Source organism: Lemur catta, chromosome 20 (assembly GCF_020740605.2).
Source record: "Lemur catta isolate mLemCat1 chromosome 20, mLemCat1.pri, whole genome shotgun sequence".
Taxonomy (NCBI): domain Eukaryota; kingdom Metazoa; phylum Chordata; class Mammalia; order Primates; family Lemuridae; genus Lemur; species Lemur catta.
Genome location: NC_059147.1, coordinates 30010388 through 30029626, shown reverse-complemented (window position 1 = coordinate 30029626; position 19239 = coordinate 30010388). Strand labels below are relative to the sequence as shown.

Sequence of the window (19239 nt, the reverse complement as noted above, 5' to 3'; positions counted from 1 at the left end):
TGGCTGGCTCAGCAGGCCCTGGTGCTGCTGGGGAGAGGGGGCTTTGGGGGGCATGGGCAGCTCCAGGGGGGAAGGCCAGGTTCCCAAGGCTCCGCCCAGATGTATTCCTGGCTGAGGACTTTGATCAGAGCCCCGGACCTGGGTCAGGGCCTGATCCCCAGGAGTGTGGGTCATGGAAGTGTTTGTTTGAGTCTTTCCCTGGGAAATAGGTCTCTTTGGCCTCATTTTACAGATGAGAAAACCTGAGGCACAGAGAGGTCAAGCTCCTTGCCCCAATGTCATACAGTCCAGGCGGCAAATACTGGACCTGGTTATCAAATTCCCTCCATCCAAAGGCTCTGTCCTGTGCTCCACATGACTCTTCCTCTCTCTGTTGGCCTAAATAGGGTCTTCCTTGCCCACACAGCCACTCAGCTACCCAGCCGTCTTTGGGAAGCTGTATTGGACAGGGGGTTGAGCACTGGACTTGGAGCCCTGGGTTTGAGCCCAGCCTGATCACTGACCTGCTGTAGACCCCCCAAGCAAACTCCTCTTGTGTGGTCCTCAGTTTCCCCATGGTCAACTGGAACCATCTTGGTAGTCCGGTAAGAGACTTCTGTTTCCCAGAGGGCCCTCACCGCGAATTGCAGGGCGGGGAACGAGCTCGCAGAGGGTGTGGGGTGATGGGGTGTGGGGTGATGGTGCGTGGTGACTTCTCCGAAGGGTGGGGACGGGGAGGATGCAAGCAGAAGTGAAGATCGTGGTTTGCTCCTGGGAAAGAGGGTGGAAACCACAGTTTCTATCTGAGGTGCTGGGGGTAGGTGTCACTTCTGCTTTGGCCTCGATTTCCCCAGTTGTGCATTGGGGGGTGGAGCTCTTCTATGCTTCGCGTCTGCCTGCCAGCAGCATACGGCTAAGGGCCTGAGGATCTGGCCTTAGGGTCCAGACCCGGCAGGTTAAATCCCTCCATCTGTCTGGGCCTCAGTTTCCCCATCAGTACAGTAAAGGGGTGGACAAGCTGGCCTGAGGTCCTGTCTGCACTATCAGGTCCTCCACCCTGGGCCCCCAGTTTTCTCACCTAAAATATTTCAAATTGTTTCATTTGGCAGCTCCCTTTATTTTCTTAAACCCTTTCCTCAATTTCTTCTCTGAGGTTCTGGGAGGGTAAGTGAATCACCCAAAGTGACACAGCCAAATAAATAACCAAATAGCCAAATAAATAAGAATCTGGCACTCTGTGATTCCGGAGTCTCTGTTTCTCTATTTAAATAAATACATACGTTAAGAAATAGTGTTCAGAACAGTGAGTGACCACTTGGGGAAAAAAACCAAAATTGGATCTGTGCCTCACACTGTACTCCAGGATCGGTGCTCGTGGACTGGAGATGCCAGTGTGAAAAATGAACCCATAAAAGTACTACAAGATTACGTGTCATGAGTCGTAAATTTTTTTAAAAAGTACTACTGGCTGGTCCGAAGGTAGTGAGTTATGTCACTTGATTGTTCACAGTCAGTTACAGATTGAACTCCTTGTTCTACCACTTTCCCCCCTCCTCACTACTGCACTTGACTAGTCTTTGAAGAAAAAAAAAAGTACTACAAGAAACATAGGAGAATTTCTTCATAATGTTGGCATAAAGAAGGCTTTTCAATTGACGATGCAAAATCCAGAAGCCAAAAGACAAAATACTGATAAATTTTATTACATAAAATTATTTGAAAAGATACTTCTACATGGCCAAAAAAAAAAAAAAAAGGCTATATACAGTGTTAAAAGGCAAATGACAAACTAGGGAAACTATTTGGAACTCCTGTAGTAGACAGAGAGCTGATTTCCCTATTATGTAAAAAGTTTCTAGAAACTGATGAGGAAGAGTCTAACTCAATATAAAAATGGGCAAATGGTGAACGTTCGTTCACACGTGAGAAATAATGTCAGGATAGCTGTGTAGTCTGTAAGAGCAAATGACAACACAGATGGCTATTACCAGGGGACTGTTTATCCCCACAACATTAGAATATGCAGTTTGTGGGCGCTCTCCAAGATGTATTTTCCAGTGAAAAAGCAAAGTGTAGAACAGTATACAGAGAGTGCTACTTTTTGCATAAACTGGGGGAAAGCTTATTTGCTTATGTTTGCATGAAGAAACTGGAACCTTCATAGCTCACCAGTAATGTTGGTTTCTCGCACAGTTTATACCCTTTTGTATTTATTTATTGTTTATATTTGAAAGATGCAAATTTCTAGACTAGCCAAAGAGTAAATAAAAGTTGAGAAATGTATAGCGATAACATAGGACTGCCTATACCTGGATGTGCATCTTCCAGATTTTTTATATATAAAACGTATGATTTTTTGCAAGGATGGGATTACACATTGTTTTATAACATGCTTTTTGTCTTTCATAAGCAAATGTCACTATTATTTTTTCCATCTTGATAAAATAGTCATTGGGAGCATTTTATGAAATCCTAGGCATTAGAAAAATTTGTTTTTCTGTTCTGAAGGTAATACGTGTTTGTTGTAGAAAATTTAAACAATATAGAAAATATAAAGAAAGAAGTAAAGAAAAACTCTCTCCTTAAAAAAAAATTATTAACATTTTGGTGACCTTTCTTCTAGATATGCTGATGTGCTCAAATATGCATACAAACATAATTTTCCATCAATGTGCTTATATTATGTGTGTTATTTTCAACCGGCTCTTTCTACCCAATGATATGCTGTGCTTCTCTCTTACATGGCTACGTACACATAATTTTTAATAGTGAAATGGCAATCCATTATACTGTATTTTTAACTCTGAATTTCGAAAAACTTTATGGGCGGTTGCAGAAAATAGTTCAGAAGGGATCCATGTCCCCTTCATTCTGTGTTCTCCAATAGTAACATCTTGTCTACCTGCAGTACAATATCAAAACCAGGAAATTGGCTTGGGTACAATTCACAGACCCTGTTCAGATTTCACCTGTTCTAGATGCACTCATTTATATGTGCTGGTTGTATGGTGGGTGTATTTTAACTTTATAAGAACCTGTCCGACTGTTTTTTCTGTGCAGTTTTATCATATGTGTAGACTCCTGTTCCATCACCACAAGGAGCCCTGTACTAGCCCTTTAAAGACACACACACCCCTCCCTAAACCTTTGCAACCACTAATCCGTTCTCCACCTCTGTCATTTTGTCATTTCAAGAATGTTACATAAATTGAATCATACAGCATGCAACATTTTGAGATTGGCTTCCCCCCGGCCCAGTGTAATTCCCTTAAGATCCATCCAAGTTGTGTGTATCATTGTTTTTTAGGAAATTGATTTTTGTATTGCTGAGTTGCATTCATAGTGCAGACGTGTCACAGTTCCACCATTCACCCACTGAAGGGATGATGAGGATGTCCCCAATTAGAGGTCATTATGAATAAAGCTGCTCTGAATGTTTGTATGCAGGTTTTTGTGTGATCATGAGGTTTTATTTCTCTGGGATAAAAGTCCAAGAGTGTGTGATTATTGGGTCATATGGTAGGTACATGTTTAGTTTTATAAGAAATTGCCGAAGTGTTTTCCAGAGTAGCATTGAACTGTAATTTATGTAACTGTTCCTCTGTTGATAGACATTTACATAGATTTAAATTTTTCTTTATTAACAACGGTATTATAAATATTTTTGTATGTATATATTCCTAGTTTGCCCTATTATTTCCACAGGATAACTTCATAAAACTGAGTTTCCCGGGTCAAAGGATATTCAGAACACAAAGTTCAAGTGTATCCCCAAAGGATCCCCTTGGAGATTAGACTCTTGACTCTGGGATTGGGGGAGGAGAAATGTACCTGTCTCTACAGACCCTCACTGGGTGCTGTCGTATTTCAGAACTTTGCAAACCCAATGGTGGAAAAGTTGAAGCTCACGCTCTTAACTACTTCCCCCTCTGCCACTACCATCACACAGGTGTTTTGAGTTTTGTGGTTCTCCCTCTTTGAAGCATTCTGAGTTTTTTTGTGACTTTCTTTCTCACAAAAGGAGGAAGATGAACTCTCTTGCCTTCCCCTCCTCTTTCTGTTTCCTCCTCTCCATCTTCTCCATATGTTTTTCAGTTTGATTTTCTAAAGTCTGGTTTCTAGAAGTACACATAGAATAAAACTCACCCTTTTGGAGAGTAGCTGATGAGCTTTGGCAAATGTGGACAGTTCTGTATGTACATGCATATCACAGTCAACAAACACACAGAACATTTCTATGGCCCTGAAAAGCTACCTGTGCCCTTTTGTAGTCAATGTCTTTTCCCCACCCCCTGGCAACAACTGATCTGTCCTCTGATCGTACGGTTGTGACTTTTCTAGGCGGTTATGTAAGTGGAATCGGAAAGTACTGTATATGGTTTTGTTGTGTCTGGCTTGTTTCATTTGACATAATGATTTTGAGATTCAATCATGCGCTGTCTGTCTCAGCAGTTCATTTCTTTTTATTGCTGAATAGCATCCCATTGTATGGCTGTGCCAAAGTTTACTTTCACCATTGATGGATATTTGTATTGTTTCCAATTTGGGGCTATTGTGAATAAAGCTCCTATGAACATTTGCATATGGAGATCTTTGTGTGGATAGATGTTTTCATTTTTCTCAGGTAAATACCTAGAAGTGGAGCTGCTGGTTGTATGGTAAGTGTATCTTTATGAGAAACTGCCAGACTATTTTCAAAGTGGCATTTTGCATTTCCTCCAGAAATATATGAGAGTTCCAGTTATTCTGTATTCTCAACAGCTCTTGGTATTACCACTCATTTTAATTTTGGGCCTTCTAGATGATGTGTAGTGATACCGTATTGTGGTTTTTATTTGCATTTCGTAAATGACTAATGATATTGCTATTTGCCGTCTCTTATTTCTTCTTTGGTGTAGTGACTGTTCAAATCTTTTACCATTTTCATTGACTTGTTTGTCCTCTTATTAGTTGTAAGAGTTCTTTATATAGTCCAGATGCAAGTTTTGTTAAAAATCAGAGATATGTTTGCAAATATTTTCTCCCAGTCTGTGGCTTGTCTTCTCATTGTCCTAACTGTGATCTTCAAAGAGCAGTTTTAAATTTTGATGAAATCCAATTTAGCAAATTTTTTTCTTTTATGAATTGTGCTTTTGGTGTTGTTTATAAGAAAGCCTTGCTTAACCCAAAGTCAGAAAGATTCTCTTTGTTGTTTTCAAGGCGTTTCACAGGCACACATCTCAGAGATACCCTGGGTTCGGCTCCAGATCACCGCAGTAAGGCCAATGTGGCAATAAAGTGAGTCGCACAAATTTTTTGGTTTCCCAGTGCAGATAAAAGTTATGTTTACACTATGCAAAAGCACTATGGCTAAAAAATGTGCATACCTTAATTAAAAAATACTTTATTGCTAAAAATGCTAACAATTACCTGGGCCTTGAGCAAGTCACGATCTTTTTGCTGGTGGAGGGTCTTGCCTCTACCAACAACGGATATTGGTGAGGGTTGCTGAAAGTTGGCGTGGCTGTGGCAATGTTTTAAAATAAGACAACAGTGAAGTTTGCCACATCAGTCAACTCTTCTTTTCATGAAAAATTTCTCTGTAGCATGCGATGCCACGTGATAGCATTTTACCCACAGTGGAACGTCTTGCAAAATTGAAGTCAGCCCTCTCAAATCCTGTTGCTACTTTATCAACTAAATTTATGTAATATTCTAAATCATTCGTTCATTGTCATTTCCGTAATGTTCACAGTGTCATCACCAAGAGTAGATTCCATCTCGAGAAACCACTTTCTTTGCTTATCTATGGAAGCAACTCCTCATCCGTTCAAGTTTTAGCCTGAGATTGCAGCAATTCAGTCACATCTTCAGCTCCCACTTCTAATTCTAGTTCTCTTGCCATTCCCACGACATCTGTAGAGACTTCCTCCACTGAAGCCTTGAACCCCTTGAAGTTATCCATGAGTGTTGGAATCAGTTTCTTCCAAAGCCCTCTTAATGTTGACATTTTGACCTCCTCCCCAGAATCATGAATGTTCTTAATGGCATGTAGAATGGGGAATCCTTTCCAGAAGGTTTTAATTTACTTTGCCCAGATCCACCAGAGGCATCTCTGCCTATGGCAGCCATACCCTTATGAAATATATTTCTTAAATAACAAGAACTGAAAGTCAAAATGCCTGCTTGATTCATGGGCTGCAGGATGGCTGTTGTATTAGCAGCCATGAGAACAATATTAATGTCCTTGTGCATATCCACCAGAGCTCTTGGGTGACCAGGTGCATTGTCAATGAGCAGTAATACTTTGAAAGGAATCTTGTTTTCTGAAGAGTAAGTCTCAGCCGGGCACAGTGGCTCACGCCTGTAATCCTAGCACTTTGGGAGGCCGAGGCAGGAGGATCACTTGAGGTTAGGAGTTCAAGACCAGCCTGAGTAAGAGCGAGACTCCATCTCTACTAAAAATAGAAAGAAATTAACTGGACCATTAAAAATATATATAGAAAAAATGAGCCGAGCATGGTGGTGCATGCCTGTAGTCCCAGGTACTAGGGAGGCTGAGGCCGGAGGATCATTTGAGCCCAGGAGTTTGAGGTTACTGTGAGCTAGGCTGACACTACGGCACTTTAGCTTGGGCAACAGAGCGAGACTGTCTCTGAAGAAAAAAAGAGTAAGTCTCATCTCAACCGTGGGCTTAAAATATTCAGTAAACCATGCTGGAAATATTAATAGATTGAGGGCATCCAGGTTTTCTTTTTCCACTTACAGAGCACAAGCAGAGTGGACGTAACATAATTCTTTTTTTTTTTTTTTTAAGACAGAGTCTTGCTCTGTCACCCGGGCTAGAGTGCAGTGGCATCAGCCTAGCTCACAGCAACCTCAGACTCCTGGGCTCAAGTGATCCTCCTGCCTCAGCCTCCCAAGTTGCTTGGAGTACAGGGGTGCACCACCATGCCTGGCTAATTTTTTCTTTCTTTTTCTTTTTTTCTTTTTTTTGTTTAGTAGAGATGGGGTCTCACTGTTGCTCAGGCTGGCCTCGAACTCCTGAGCTCAAGTGATCCTCTGGCCTTGGCCTCCCAGAGTGCTAGGATTATAGGTGTGAGTGAGCTACCACGCCCAGCCAGATGTAACATAATTCTTAAGGGCGCTAGGATTTTTGGAATGATAAATGACTATTCACTTCAACTTAAAGTCAAGCTGCATTGCCCCTAACAAGAGAGGCAGCCTGTCCTTTGAAGCTTTGAAGTCAACCATGGACTTCCTCCTCCGTAGCTATGGAAGTCCCAGATGGCATCTTCTTCCAGTAAGAGGTTGTTTCATCTACATTGGAAATCTGTTGTTTAGTGCAGCCACCTTCATCGATGACCTTAGCTGGATCTTCTGGATAACTCGCTGCAGCTTCGATTAATACCTCCGCATTTGCTGCTTCACCTTGCATCTTTATGTTATGGAAATGGCCACAAACCTCATGAACCAACCTCTGCTAGTTTCCAGTTTTTCTTCTGTAACTTGCTCGCCTCTCTCAGCCTTCGCAGAACTGAAGAGAGTCAGGGCCTGACTCTAGATTAGGTTTCGGTTTAAGGAAAGGTTGTGGCTGGCTCAGTCTTCTATTCAGATCACTAAAACTTTCTCTGTATCAGCAATAAGGATGTTTCTCTTTGTTGTCATTCATGTGTTCACTGGAGTGACACTCTGAATTTCCTTCAAGAACTTTTCCTTTGTATCCCCAGCTTGGCTAACTGTTCGGTACATGATGCATAGATTTTGGCCTATCTGAGCTTTTGACGTGCCTTCCTCACTAAGCTTAATCATTTCTCACTTTTGATTTCAAGTGAGACACGCTGGCGGGTGCAGCGTCTCATGCCTGTAATGTCAGAGTTTGGGGAGGCCAACGTGGGAGGATTGCTTGAGGCCAGAAGTGTGAGGCTGCAGTGAGCTATGATCACACCCCTGCACTCCAGCCTGGGCGACAGAGCAAGACCCTGACTCTAAAAAAATAAGTAAAGGGATATGTGACGCTTCCTTTCACTCAGAGGCTTTCACACTTAGAGGCCCTGGTAGGGTTATTAATTGGCCTAATTTCAATATCTGGTGTCTCAGGGAATAAGGAGGCCTGAGGGGAGGGAGAGAAATGGGGGGATGGCCAGTGAGTGGAGCAGTGAGAACACACACACATTTGTCGCTTACGTTCACTGTTGCATACAACTGCTGTTCATGGTGCACCAAACAATTACAAAAGTAACATCAGAGATCATTGATCACAGAGCACCATAGCAGATGTAATAATAATGAAAAAGTTTGAAATAATGTGACAATGACCAAAATGTGACACGGAGACACGAAGTGAGCATGCGCTGTTGGAAAAATGGTGCAGACAGACTCGCTTGCTGCAGGGTTGCCACAAACTTGCATTTGTAAAAACCACAGTATCTGTGCAGAACAATAAAATGAACACCCTGGTGACAGGAGATCTGGGGACTGAGTTGGACATTTTAAACACTCACAACCAACAATCCTCTGTTTTTTGCCTCATCCTTCGTCCGCACTTCAGAGGGTCCCGATGCCTCCAGTTCTCAGGTGCTCCCCGGGCTGTGAGGCTTCTCCTCCCCCTCCCCCCCTCCCCCTCGACTCCACACCCCTCCCCTCTGCGGGAACTTGGGTTCAACTTTTCATGGTCTGGTAAATTCTTACCAGGGGGCCACCTGCTTTGTAGCTTCCAAAGTTTTGCTGTCTCCCGCCTCCGGTCTTCTTTCCCGTTGCACTGTCTTTGTGGCTTTGAGCCTGTTTTATCCATTCATTCTCATTTAGTTGAGTTTCGGGGGGAAGACATAAATCTAGATTTAAGCAGAAGTTTATTAGTTCATTTTGAAACCGAGAAAAATGAGGGTGGAGAGAAACAGACTTTTACCTAAAGCCACATGGAGAGTTGATCGCAGGGCTGGACGGGGTTACGTGTTGCTTGCTCCCAGGCAGCGTCCCCCTGGGTAAGGTCAGGGCCCTGGGGGAGCCCCCACAGCGACCGCTTTCTGGGAGAGGGAGCGTCGCAGGCAGAGCTGCTAATGGCACCGTTATTCCATCCTCGAGGATTCTGGAGTCACAGAGACCTGGCTCAGGCAGCTTCAAGCAAAGCAAGACCCTTTGCCCTCGGAGCCTCAGTTTCCTCCTCTGTGAAAGGCAGGAGTAGTCAGGGTCAAATAAGGCTGCGTGTCCTACCCTTGGGACATGCCAGATGCCTAGAAGTTAGAAGTGGCTCTTTTACCGCAAGGATGACGGCGTGCGCCTTTTGCAGGGCAGGAGCCAGTCCTCGGAGGAGCCCCGGGCACAGGGCATGGATCGCTGGGGGGCCCTTTCCCTCTGCCTGTGCCTTCTGACTTTGCAGAACGTGACAGCAGGTAAGAGGGCCCCGCTGCCCGGGGCGCCCCCTAGCCCAGGCCCACGGCTGTGATGCGAAAGGCGGAGGCTTCAAAGCAAGGGAGATTGAAAGGGGGACACTTTGGGTTCCTGGGGGCGGCGGGAACTGCTGGTGAGCTAGAAGTCCCAGAGGCCGTGGGGCCAGGGGACAGCTGAAGGGGAGGTGTGACTCTTGCTCTCACAGAGGCATCGGGGGACCTTCTGCGCTGGATGGAGAAGATGGAGGGGCCCCCCAGGGCCCGCAGCACCGTGCCCTCTCTCGCTCAGTGAGTCGCTGACGTCCTCTCCTGCTTCGGGTCAGCTGTGCCCCCCACCCCACGCCTGCACCCTGAGTCGGTGGTCCAGGGTTGGTCCAGCGTAGACTCCTAACCGGTCATTTTTCGGCACATGTTTACTGAGTACCTACTGCATACCCGGCACGAGGCTCTCTAGATGCAGGATAGACATGTCACTGCCCTCATGGAGTTTATTGTCTAGGGTGGGGGCCCCTAGTCATGGGTGCCATGAAACCAGGTGCAGGGTTTTGGGTCTCTGTGCATTTTCCTGGGAAAGGCTCTGAGACTCTGCCTGGGCTCTCCAGGGTCTGTGACCCAAAGACCAAGCCACTTTGGGTGAGAGGCCAGTGCTGATGACTGGTCAGGGCTAAGAACTGCAACTGGGAAGCACAGGTACACTTCACTCAGCTGGGGGAGCAGTCACGGAAAGCTTCCTGGAGGAGGTGACAACAAACTGGGACCTAAACAGGAGTCAATTGGAAGAAGGGGATGGTGAGGGTGGGATGGGGGGTGGGTAAGAGTGTGCCAGGGACACTGTGTGTGCAAAGGTCTGGAGCTGGGAGTGACAGGGGTGTGGGATGGGGAAGGCCCTATCCTCCCAGGCTGTCTAGAGCCCCGTCTCCTGGCTCTGCCCTACCTGGCCATCTTTCCTCCGGCCCTCAGGCAAGTCCACATCCTGGAGCAGAAGCTGCTGAACGTCAGCCTCGGGGACTACAACCTGACCGTGCAGACACGCACCATCCAGTCTCTGGCCTTCAAGCTGGGCTGCGACTTTGCAGGTCTCTCGCTGAGCAGTGCCGCCCTGAAGCCGGTACCCCAGGTTAGAGGCGGAGCGGGTGAGGGTGGGGGCCAGGGGGCCAGCTGCCTCCATCCTAGAAGCCCTCCAGGGGGGTAAGGTCTGGCCTTTCCTCAGGCTCTGCTGCCCCCTCCCCGTACCCCACAACTTAGGCTGGGTCCTAACTGGCTGTGAGTTGCCGTCTCTCAAATGGGGCTGACGTTCCTGTGTGAATAGCAGAAAGAAGGGGCTCTGTGGCCCTGCAAAGACAGTGTCTTCCTCCTGCTTTGCTGGAGGAGGTTCCTGGGGGAGGCAGTGGTGGGCGAGACCAGGGAATCCGGGCTCCTTTGAGGACCCTGGTGCGATCCCGCAGGCTGCCTGGCTGGGGCGGGTGCTGGGTGCTGAGATGGCCTCATCCTCAGGGGCCCCAGCTGGGCGAGGTAAATACCCCAAATTCAAGACTGGAGCAGCTTGGAGGGAAGGCCTGGGAGGAGAGGGTTCTGCAGCTGGAGGCTTGGAGGAGGGAACCGCCCAGGGCGGGAAGGTTTTATGGGCAGTGGGGGCAGTGAAGGCCTTGGGGCTGGGTCTGCAGACCGTGGACACAGCCTTAGCCTGTCCATGGCCCTGGGCAGGCCTGGGACCGCCACGCCATGCAGTTCCCTGCTGAGCTGACCCAGGACGCCTGCAGGACCCGCTCCAGGGAGCTGCGGCTCATCTGCGTCTACTTCTTCACAGACTCCTTTTTCAAGGTCAGCGAGATGGCGGGCCGAGGAGGGTGGGCGCCGGCCCCTCCTTGGGGACACTGCAGGCATCGTCCATGCCACTGCCTGGCCTCTGGGTAGGGACCAGCACCAGATGGGACTAACCCACGGCATAGTCCGAGCCAGCCATTGCGCCTCTCTGGCCTCAGTTTCCCTACCAGCTTTAGCAGAATGGTGGGAAGGTACAATTGCAATCTGCAAATGTGATCTAACGAACCTTGTTAGATTTGCTTGTCCCCAGGCGGGAGACAGACGAGAAGGCACAAGGTCCCTGCCCTGGGAGAACTATCTTGGTGCTTAGACAAGGACCTTAGAGACTGAGCGTTAGCGCGAGGTCGATCATAGCAATAGAGACAGAGAAACGCATGAGTCAGGGTGGGGTCGGGCCGTTCCCAGTGGGCAGTCCAGGAGGGCTGCTGGAGAAGGCGCCTTTCGACCTTGGCTCTGACAGTGAGTGACGATGGTGGGGTGCGGAGGGCACGAGGCTGGGACACATAGAGCCAATGGCAGATGGAGCCGGGTCAGGTAAGCAGAGGCTGGGCGGCCGGCCCACGCTGCACGCGTGGAAGTCACGCTGCCCGTTCTCGTCCAGGGAGGAGGGACTCAGACCCCATCCAGGGTCTCCCCATGTCCCCTCCACTCAGCCCTTCTCCTGCCGCCCTTCCAGGATGACAACAACTCATCTCTGCTCAATAACTACGTGCTGGGGGCCCGGCTGAGCCACGGACGTGTACACAACCTGACCGACCCAGTCAACATCAGCTTCTGGCACAACCAAAGCCTGGTACTGTTGGGGGTGTCCCCATTTTGACCCACCCCTGCCCCTCTGCGGCTCTCCTGCTGAACACTGGTTTGACCAAATGCAAACCTGTGGAACCATCATGGAAACAAATTGTTTTAAATTTATCACACTTTGAAAATTCCTGCCATGGAAATAAGAGAGAAAAGCTGTGACTCACTGCGTTGGTCAGGACTCTCTCAGTTGCACGTGGTCGAAGACCAGCTCAAGCACAAAGGGAATTTATTGGCTCACGTGAAACATCCAGGAGTGGGCCAGCTTCAGGCATGGCTGGATCCAGGAGTGGATGCGCTGCCATCGTGGCTCAGTCTCTCTCCCTCTCTCAGCAATGGTCGCCTGCCGTGGCTTTCCATTCTGTGGCAGGATGGATGCTGGAGTGCCTGACTTCCGTCCCGTATTCCAAGCAGGCTGTTCCCTACCACTGTAACTCAGGGTCCCAGGGACCTAAAGGCTCAGAGGGTCATGTGTCCATCCCTGCGCAGTCACTGTGCCCAGGGGGATTCCATGTGTGGATTGGCCAGGCCTGGGTCACATGGCCTAGGAACTTGGGTGGAGCAGCGAGTTCCAAAGGGAAGCACAGATACTGATGCCAGAACAAGGGAGGGGGCTTTTGCGGGGCACATACCCCGGTGCCACTGCTCCCTGTCCCTGGCATTCCTGCAAAGCCCAGAGCCTCTGCTCGCTGGCTGCCTTCCCTTCGGCCTCTTTGGGACTCTGAACTTCACCATCATCCTTTCCTTTCACCTCTCTGGGCTCTGCCGCTGCTGTTCCCTCCGCCTGGAATGATGCCTGTTGAAATCAACACACCCGCCCAGGCCTCGGTGCCCCCGTCTCCCCTTCACTCCTTGGGACACCCCTGCCCCTTCCTCCGTGGTTTTCTGTGGCACCACCTGTGTCATTTCCCCCCCTCTCCACCCACATGGCTTGGCGTCAGGGTTGTCTGTGGGTGAGTTTCTCTCTCCCACTGGGCATGGGCCTGGGCCATCGTCATTCCCCGCAGGGAGGAGGGGTGGGGACAGCTGGTTATAGAGCAGCTACCGTGTAAAAGGCAGAGCTGAGCCCTCAAGAGTCCACGTGGCCTTTACTTTTCCCACCATCCTTGTGACTTGGGTATAAATGATTCCATTTTGCAGATGAATAAACTGAGGCTCAAAGCAGCTTGGCAACTTGCCCGAGTCACTCTGAGAGTCCATGCTGGAGGTGGGGACTGGAATCTAGGACTCCCTGAGGCCAAAGCCCAGCCAGTGCCTGGCAAAGTGTTGACAACTGTGCAGTTGAGTCATGTTTGGCAGCCAGGCCTCCCAGACCCCGATTTGCAGCCGTTCCTCTGCGCGCCTTTGACTGACCCCGTGTCTCCCCTCAGGAAGACTACACAGTGACCTGCGTCTTCTGGAAGGAGGGAGCCGGCGAGCACCACTGGGGAGCCTGGAGCTCCGAGGGCTGTCGTACGGAGCAGCCCTCACCTGCCCAGGTGCTCTGCCGCTGCAGCCACCTCACCTACTTTGCGGTTCTCATGGTATGCACGCGTGCGGCCCGGGTGAGGGGTTCAGACCTGCGGACGACCCCATGTCTGTAGAAGAGGAGCAAGGCAAAAGCTGAGGCAAGGGCCACAAAATCCAACTCAAATGAGCTTAAGCAACGCCCCCTTCCCTCCTCCCCCGCAAAAAAGAAAAAACCTTATGGCCTCATGTTTCTGAAAAGGCTGGGTTGGGCTTCAGGCATGGCTTGATCCAGGGGCTCGATATCACTAAGATAGCATCTGTGTCTGTCCCTCAACTGCTTGCTCCGTGCGGGCTTAGCCCTCAGACAGGGTCTCCTTATGGGATAATAATATGGCTGCCGGCAGTTCCAGGCTCGTGCCCTGCTAGCTTTCAGGCCAGTGGAATGAGAGCTTCTCTTGCCCAGTTCTGCTAACCGTGTGCTCATCTTGCATCCATAACTACGGGCAGGAGAAGGGAGGGCTCTGATAGGCCAGGCCTGGCGTATGTGCCTGCACACGGTGGGAGACGTGATGGCCCCCCACCCGCTGCAGTGCATAGAGAGTGGGGCAGGGGAGGTTATCGTGCAGGAAGGGGGTGGCAAAAGTCACCCTGCCTGCCCTGGCCTCGTTCAAGTCAGGACCGTGCTGGGCTTGTGGGGAAGGGGACGTGGAGCTGAGGCCTCGGGAGGTCGCTGTGACTCAGCCTAGGAGGGTGTCCCGTGCCCCCCTTCCTCCCGCAGCAGCTGTCCCCGGCCCCGGTCCCTGTGGAGTTGCTGGCGCCTCTCACCTGCATCTCCCTCGTGGGCTGCAGCGTCTCCATCGTGGCCTCGCTGCTCACCGTCCCGCTGCACTTCCATGCCAGGTACGGCCCTGCCGTGCCGCCCGCCCGTCCCACTCGGTGCAGCCCCCCTGCTTCTTCCCCACTTGGTCCCCTAGAGGGGGGTGGGGTCTGGGAGGCAGAACAGCCTTGGGGTGTGGCCGCTGTGGGATCCCTGCCCCTCTTGACCTCGGTTTCCCCGTCATTGTGAATCTGTGAGGCCGGGGGTAGCGCTGCCTGGGTGATGTCCCAGGCCACGGAGGGCCACGCTTGCCTCCGCAGGAAGCAGAATGACCCCACAGCGCGCATCCACGTGAACCTGCACACCTCCGTGCTGCTCCTGAACGTCGCCTTCCTCCTGAGCCCCGCGCTGGCCCTGCCCGCCGTGCCCGGGGCGGCGTGCATGCTGCTGGCCGCCACCCTGCACTACGCGCTGCTCAGCTGCCTCACCTGGATGGCCATTGAGGGCTTCAACCTCTACCTGCTCCTCGGCCGCGTCTACAACATCTACATCCGCCGATACGTGCTCAAGCTCTGCGCTCTGGGCTGGGGTGAGCACGGCTGGGGAGCTCCCTCCTCCCCTGAGTGCAGCCTCCAGCCGGGCGGGGCACTGTCCCCTCCTGGCCTCTCCTCCTCCTCCACCTCCTTCCTGGGACCACTGCATGACCCCCAGCCGTCACCCCTGTCAACACCCGCCACCACTTTCTGTGTCACCCTTCTGATCACTACCTCTGCCTGCGTCACTGCCATCGTCACCTCCCCCTCCAACAGCGCCATCACTGGCCCCTCTGGCACCTCCTAGCCCCTTTCTTTCTTCTTTCTAGTCCCCCACCAGTTCCCCAATCCTCTGCCTTTAGCTCCCCACTGCCACCATCTGTCCCAGAGTGTCACTAATGTCCCTTTGGAGAACAGCCTCCTCCAAGCCCACCAGGCAGATTGCTCTGAAGCTGGGCCACGTGCCGGGGCTGGAGGCGCAGTCTCCTCCCCGCCACCCTGGCCCAGTGGAGTTCCGGTTAGCGGCCCCAGGGACCGAGGGCCAGCCCCTCTCTCAGCCCCCTAAGCCTTTGTCCCCCCTTCAGGGCTCCCGGCCCTCCTGGTGCTGCTTCCCCTCGCTGCCAAGAGCTCAGTGTACGGACCCTACACCGTCTCCAGCAGCCGGGAAAATGGCACCGGCTTCCAGAACATGTCCATGTGAGTGCCCTGGGGGCTGCGGTGGGCGCCCTGGCTCTGGCAGAGGCCACGTGAGCCTGGGGCTGGAAACGGGGCCTCCCGCAGGCTGGGCACTGGCTGTGGGGCAAAAGGGGAGCTGAGGTTTAGACATGGCGAGGTTTGCAGGGGGCTTTGCCACATCCCTTCTGCTGGATCCCCAAGGTCCCTGCAGGGGGAGGCTGTGCTCTGTGCCGGCTGGCTCTAGGAAACCAGCACCCGCCCACCAGCTTCCAAGGCCAGGGCAGCTGGGCCTCCCACCTCCCGGCAACACGTGGCCACCCAGCCATCCCCCCGTCCTCTAGCTCCCAGGCCCTGTGGGGTGGGGCCCGGGCTGGGGGACAGGTTCCAGAGCCAGCCTGCCTGACACCAAACCCCAGCTCTGCCACCGGCCGGCTGGGCTCCTTGGGTGGGGTTTGTAAGCTGTCTTTGCCTCAGTTGCCCTAACTGTAGAATAGGGCTGACTCTGGGACCTGCCCCGTGTTTCGAGGATCGAGCAGGCTGATGCCAAGGCCTGCCGCAGAGCCAGCCCTGGGCGATGATGAACTTGCGTCAGCCCAGGAAGGAAAAAGCCTCCATGGCCAACTGGTGCTGCTAGACATCTTATGCTAGTCTACGTTCGGCGGTTAGAAATGTTGCATAACATTAATAATAAAGAGCTTAATGTCCCGTGGCACAGGGAGAGGCAGCAGAGTCTGTCCCGGGCCTCCAAGCCAGAGCCAGGGCGGGCAAGGTGGTCTGCAGGGGAACAGAGCCAAGTGCAGGCCATGGAGGCTTTTTCCTTCCTGGGCTGAGTCAAGTTCATCATCGCCCAGGGCTGGCTCTGCGGCAGGCCTTGGCATCAGCCTGCTCGATCCTCGCAACACGGGGCAGGTCCCAGAGTCAGCCCTATTCTACAGTTAGGGCAACTGAGGCAAAGACAGCTTACAAACCCCACCCAAGGAGCCCAGCCGGCCGGTGGCAGAGCTGGGGTTTGGTGTCAGGCAGGCTGGCTCTGGAGCCTGTCCCCCAGCCCTGCCCTCCCCCAGCAGAACTGGGTGCGGAGGCGGGGCTAACCCCTCACTGTGAGGCTCCGGTTGGTGTCTCAGAGGGGGTGTGACTGAGGACTCTCCGGGGATGTATTTTGTTACATAATAATGTGATGTGGACCAAATAGCGGAGGTGACGCATCCGCAGGACAGGAAGCACATTGATGCAGGGACGTTAGAGAACTCCCGCCCTGAGGGCTGGCCTCTCCCTCCGTCTTTCTCACTGTTCCCTCTCCCTTCCGGGAAACAATTAGCCTGGATCTTGTGACTTTTATTCTACATTTAAAAAATCGCTTACTACATATATATGCATTCCTAAACACAAACAACAATTTTTAAAAAATCCCTGAAAATAATCTAAATGTCCATGGGGAGGACACTGGATTAATAAATTGGTAGAGCCACCACTGCTAGAATATTGTCTAGCAGTGAAAATGCATGACCCACAACCCTACTCAACTTAGATGAATCCAGAACATGATGTTCGAGGACCCTTGTGACTGCAGGGGCAGGAGGCCACGCGGGGAACCTGGGCAGGTGGTTGTGACGGTTGGGGGACAGGCTCTGATCTCAGACAACCAGGCTTCAGCTCCCACCTTTGCCTCTGACTAGCGTGTGTTCCTGGGCCAGAGCCTCAGTTTCCCCATCTGTAGGATGGGGATGATTATGCACCTGCGTCATGGGGTCGTCATGGAGGTTACATGGGCTAATCCATGCAATCATGTGACACCGTGTCCAACTGGGTAACAGGTGGCACCTGTCTTGAAGGTGCCCTGGGGAGACAAAGGCCCGGAGGATCCGGGCTGGGCCACCGCAGGCCTGTGTGGCTCTGCACTCAGGGAAGCGCTGTTTGCCCAGCCCAGGTGGGGAGGGTCTCCCACGGAGGGGTGTCTCGTTGCACAAGGATGGTGACCAGAAGGAGCCAGCCCTGTGGTGGGGTGCGAGGGGACGATTCCAGGAAAGGGGCCCAGGCCAAGGAGCCGATAGAAGGTCGTGCGAGCTGGCACTGGGCTGGCCGGGGAAGGGGAGAGGAAGAGTTTTCAGGTGGAGAAAAGCCTGGAGGCCGAGGGAAGCCGCCGTGGCTGCAGAGGCGGAGCTTCAGAGACGGTGCCGGGGAGGCAGGTGTGTCCCACTGTGGCGGCCTGGCCGGAAAGCTGGCCGAGGGGCTTTTCCGCGCGCGCAGTCAGACAAGAGCAACGGGGTCTGAGCCGGGAGACCGGGCCGGTTGGAGGCCGTGCAGAGGCCCGAGTGACGCTGGCCTCGCTGGCTGGCCTGGGAGCCACAGCGAGCCTGGCACTCCACCCTCCCCTGCAGATGCTGGGTGCGGAGCCCCCTGGTGCGCAGTGTCCTGGTCATGGGCTACGGTGGCCTCACGTCCCTCTTCAACCTGGTGGTGCTGGCCTGGGCGCTGTGGGCCCTGCGCAGGCTGCGGGCGCAGGTCGGGGTGCCGGGCGCACGGGCCTGCCGGGACACCGTCACCGTGCTGGGCCTCACCGTGCTGCTGGGCACCACCTGGGCCTTGGCCTTCTTCTCCTTTGGCGTCTTCCTGCTGCCCCAGCTGTTCGTCTTCACCACCTTCAACTCGCTCTACGGTAGGCGCTGGTGGCCTGGAGGAGGGCCCGGGGCAGGGGGTGGACGGCTGGCGGACGTTCACTGCCAAAGGTGGAGGGTGAGTGGCGGCTGAAATCCAGCCCACGCCGAGGCACCCTGCGGACCCGCGCTGGGCCTCCAGCTCCTAAGCTCCGCTGTCCGGCCCCGTCGGCAAGAGACTCTGGGAGTTACTCGCGGGCCCTGGGGAGGCCCAGCTCACTGCGGCCGGGCCAGGAGGTCTCGGGTTCCGGGGAGGCCCCGAGCTGCTCCACGATGCTCCCACCGACCCGCCTTGTGCTTGCAGGATTCTTCCTCTTCCTGTGGTTCTGCTCCCAGAGGTACCGCTCAGAGGCGGAGGCCCAGGCAGAGATGGAGGCCTTCAGCTCCTCCCAGGCGACGCCATAGTCGGGGCCTCCGGGCCTGGACCCTCTGCCTCCCTGGCTGCCTGCAGACCAAGGCCCCGGCTCCCACCAGAGAAGGTGGCAGGCCTGCTTCTGGACCTCTGAGGCCACTGTGTCCGCCAGGGAGCCTTTTCTACCTCCATGGCCTCCCCAGGCACCGAGTGTAGGGCATTGCTCTGCCGCCCCCTGACATTGTGCTCCGCGGCAGGGCCAACCCCGCCCTGGGGTGGCAAACTTTGCCCTGGTGCCTGGGCCCAGCTGGCCGGGCCTGTGGGCAGAGCACTGGCCTGGGAGTCGGGAGGCCACGTTTCAAGGCCTGGCTCTGAGTCCCACTGTATGACCTTGGGCCTGTCATTTCTCACAGACCCTCAGTTTCCATATATGTGACTTGGGGGCAAGTGCTCGGTCCTGCATCACGCAGGGGCCTCGTAAAGATTGAATAAGACCAGTGGGGACATTGTCAGGGTGGGATGAGAATTCTGCAGCCTCCACCCGCCTGCTGGGGACAGGATGGCAACCAGCCTGCCCCTGAAACTCCTGCTTGGCCCCGCTACCTTCCTCCTGGCGAGGGCGAGGTAGCGTCCTGGCTTGGGGCCCCCAGCCCAGTGCTTAGAGACCCACCCGGTGTCTGAGACCTTACTAGCCTATGCCTGAGGCCCCTTTTCCTTTAACTCCCCAAATTATGATGACTCCAAGTCCAAGCCCACCCTCCCCAAAGATTGGGAAGTCCAGTCCTGC

At 52.7% G+C, this 19239-nt stretch overlaps 1 protein-coding gene across 6 annotated transcripts in view; it reads left to right on the top strand.

The window, feature by feature from the left end:
• Positions 1–18595, top strand: part of ADGRG5 (adhesion G protein-coupled receptor G5) — a 28452-nt gene extending 9857 nt beyond the window's left edge. The window contains exons 3-15 of one of the 6 annotated variants that reach the window (XM_045533637.1): positions 387–584; positions 5179–5256; positions 9248–9350; positions 9554–9635; positions 10308–10464; positions 11052–11168; positions 11848–11964; positions 13343–13495; positions 14200–14321; positions 14559–14827; positions 15356–15467; positions 17825–18102; positions 18405–18595. In XM_045533637.1, coding sequence (XP_045389593.1) covers positions 9287–9350; positions 9554–9635; positions 10308–10464; positions 11052–11168; positions 11848–11964; positions 13343–13495; positions 14200–14321; positions 14559–14827; positions 15356–15467; positions 17825–18102; positions 18405–18505 — 1572 coding nt within the window. In that variant the 5' untranslated portion in view covers positions 387–584; positions 5179–5256; positions 9248–9286 and the 3' untranslated portion in view covers positions 18506–18595. Of the gene's footprint in view, positions 1–386; positions 585–4600; positions 4638–5178; positions 5257–9247; positions 9351–9553; positions 9636–10307; positions 10465–11051; positions 11169–11847; positions 11965–13342; positions 13496–14199; positions 14322–14558; positions 14828–15355; positions 15468–17824; positions 18103–18404 lie in introns of those variants that run through there. The other 5 variants (XM_045533638.1, XM_045533639.1, XM_045533636.1 and 2 more) reach the window with 5 other exon arrangements.
• The last annotated feature ends 644 nt before the right edge of the window (positions 18596–19239 follow it).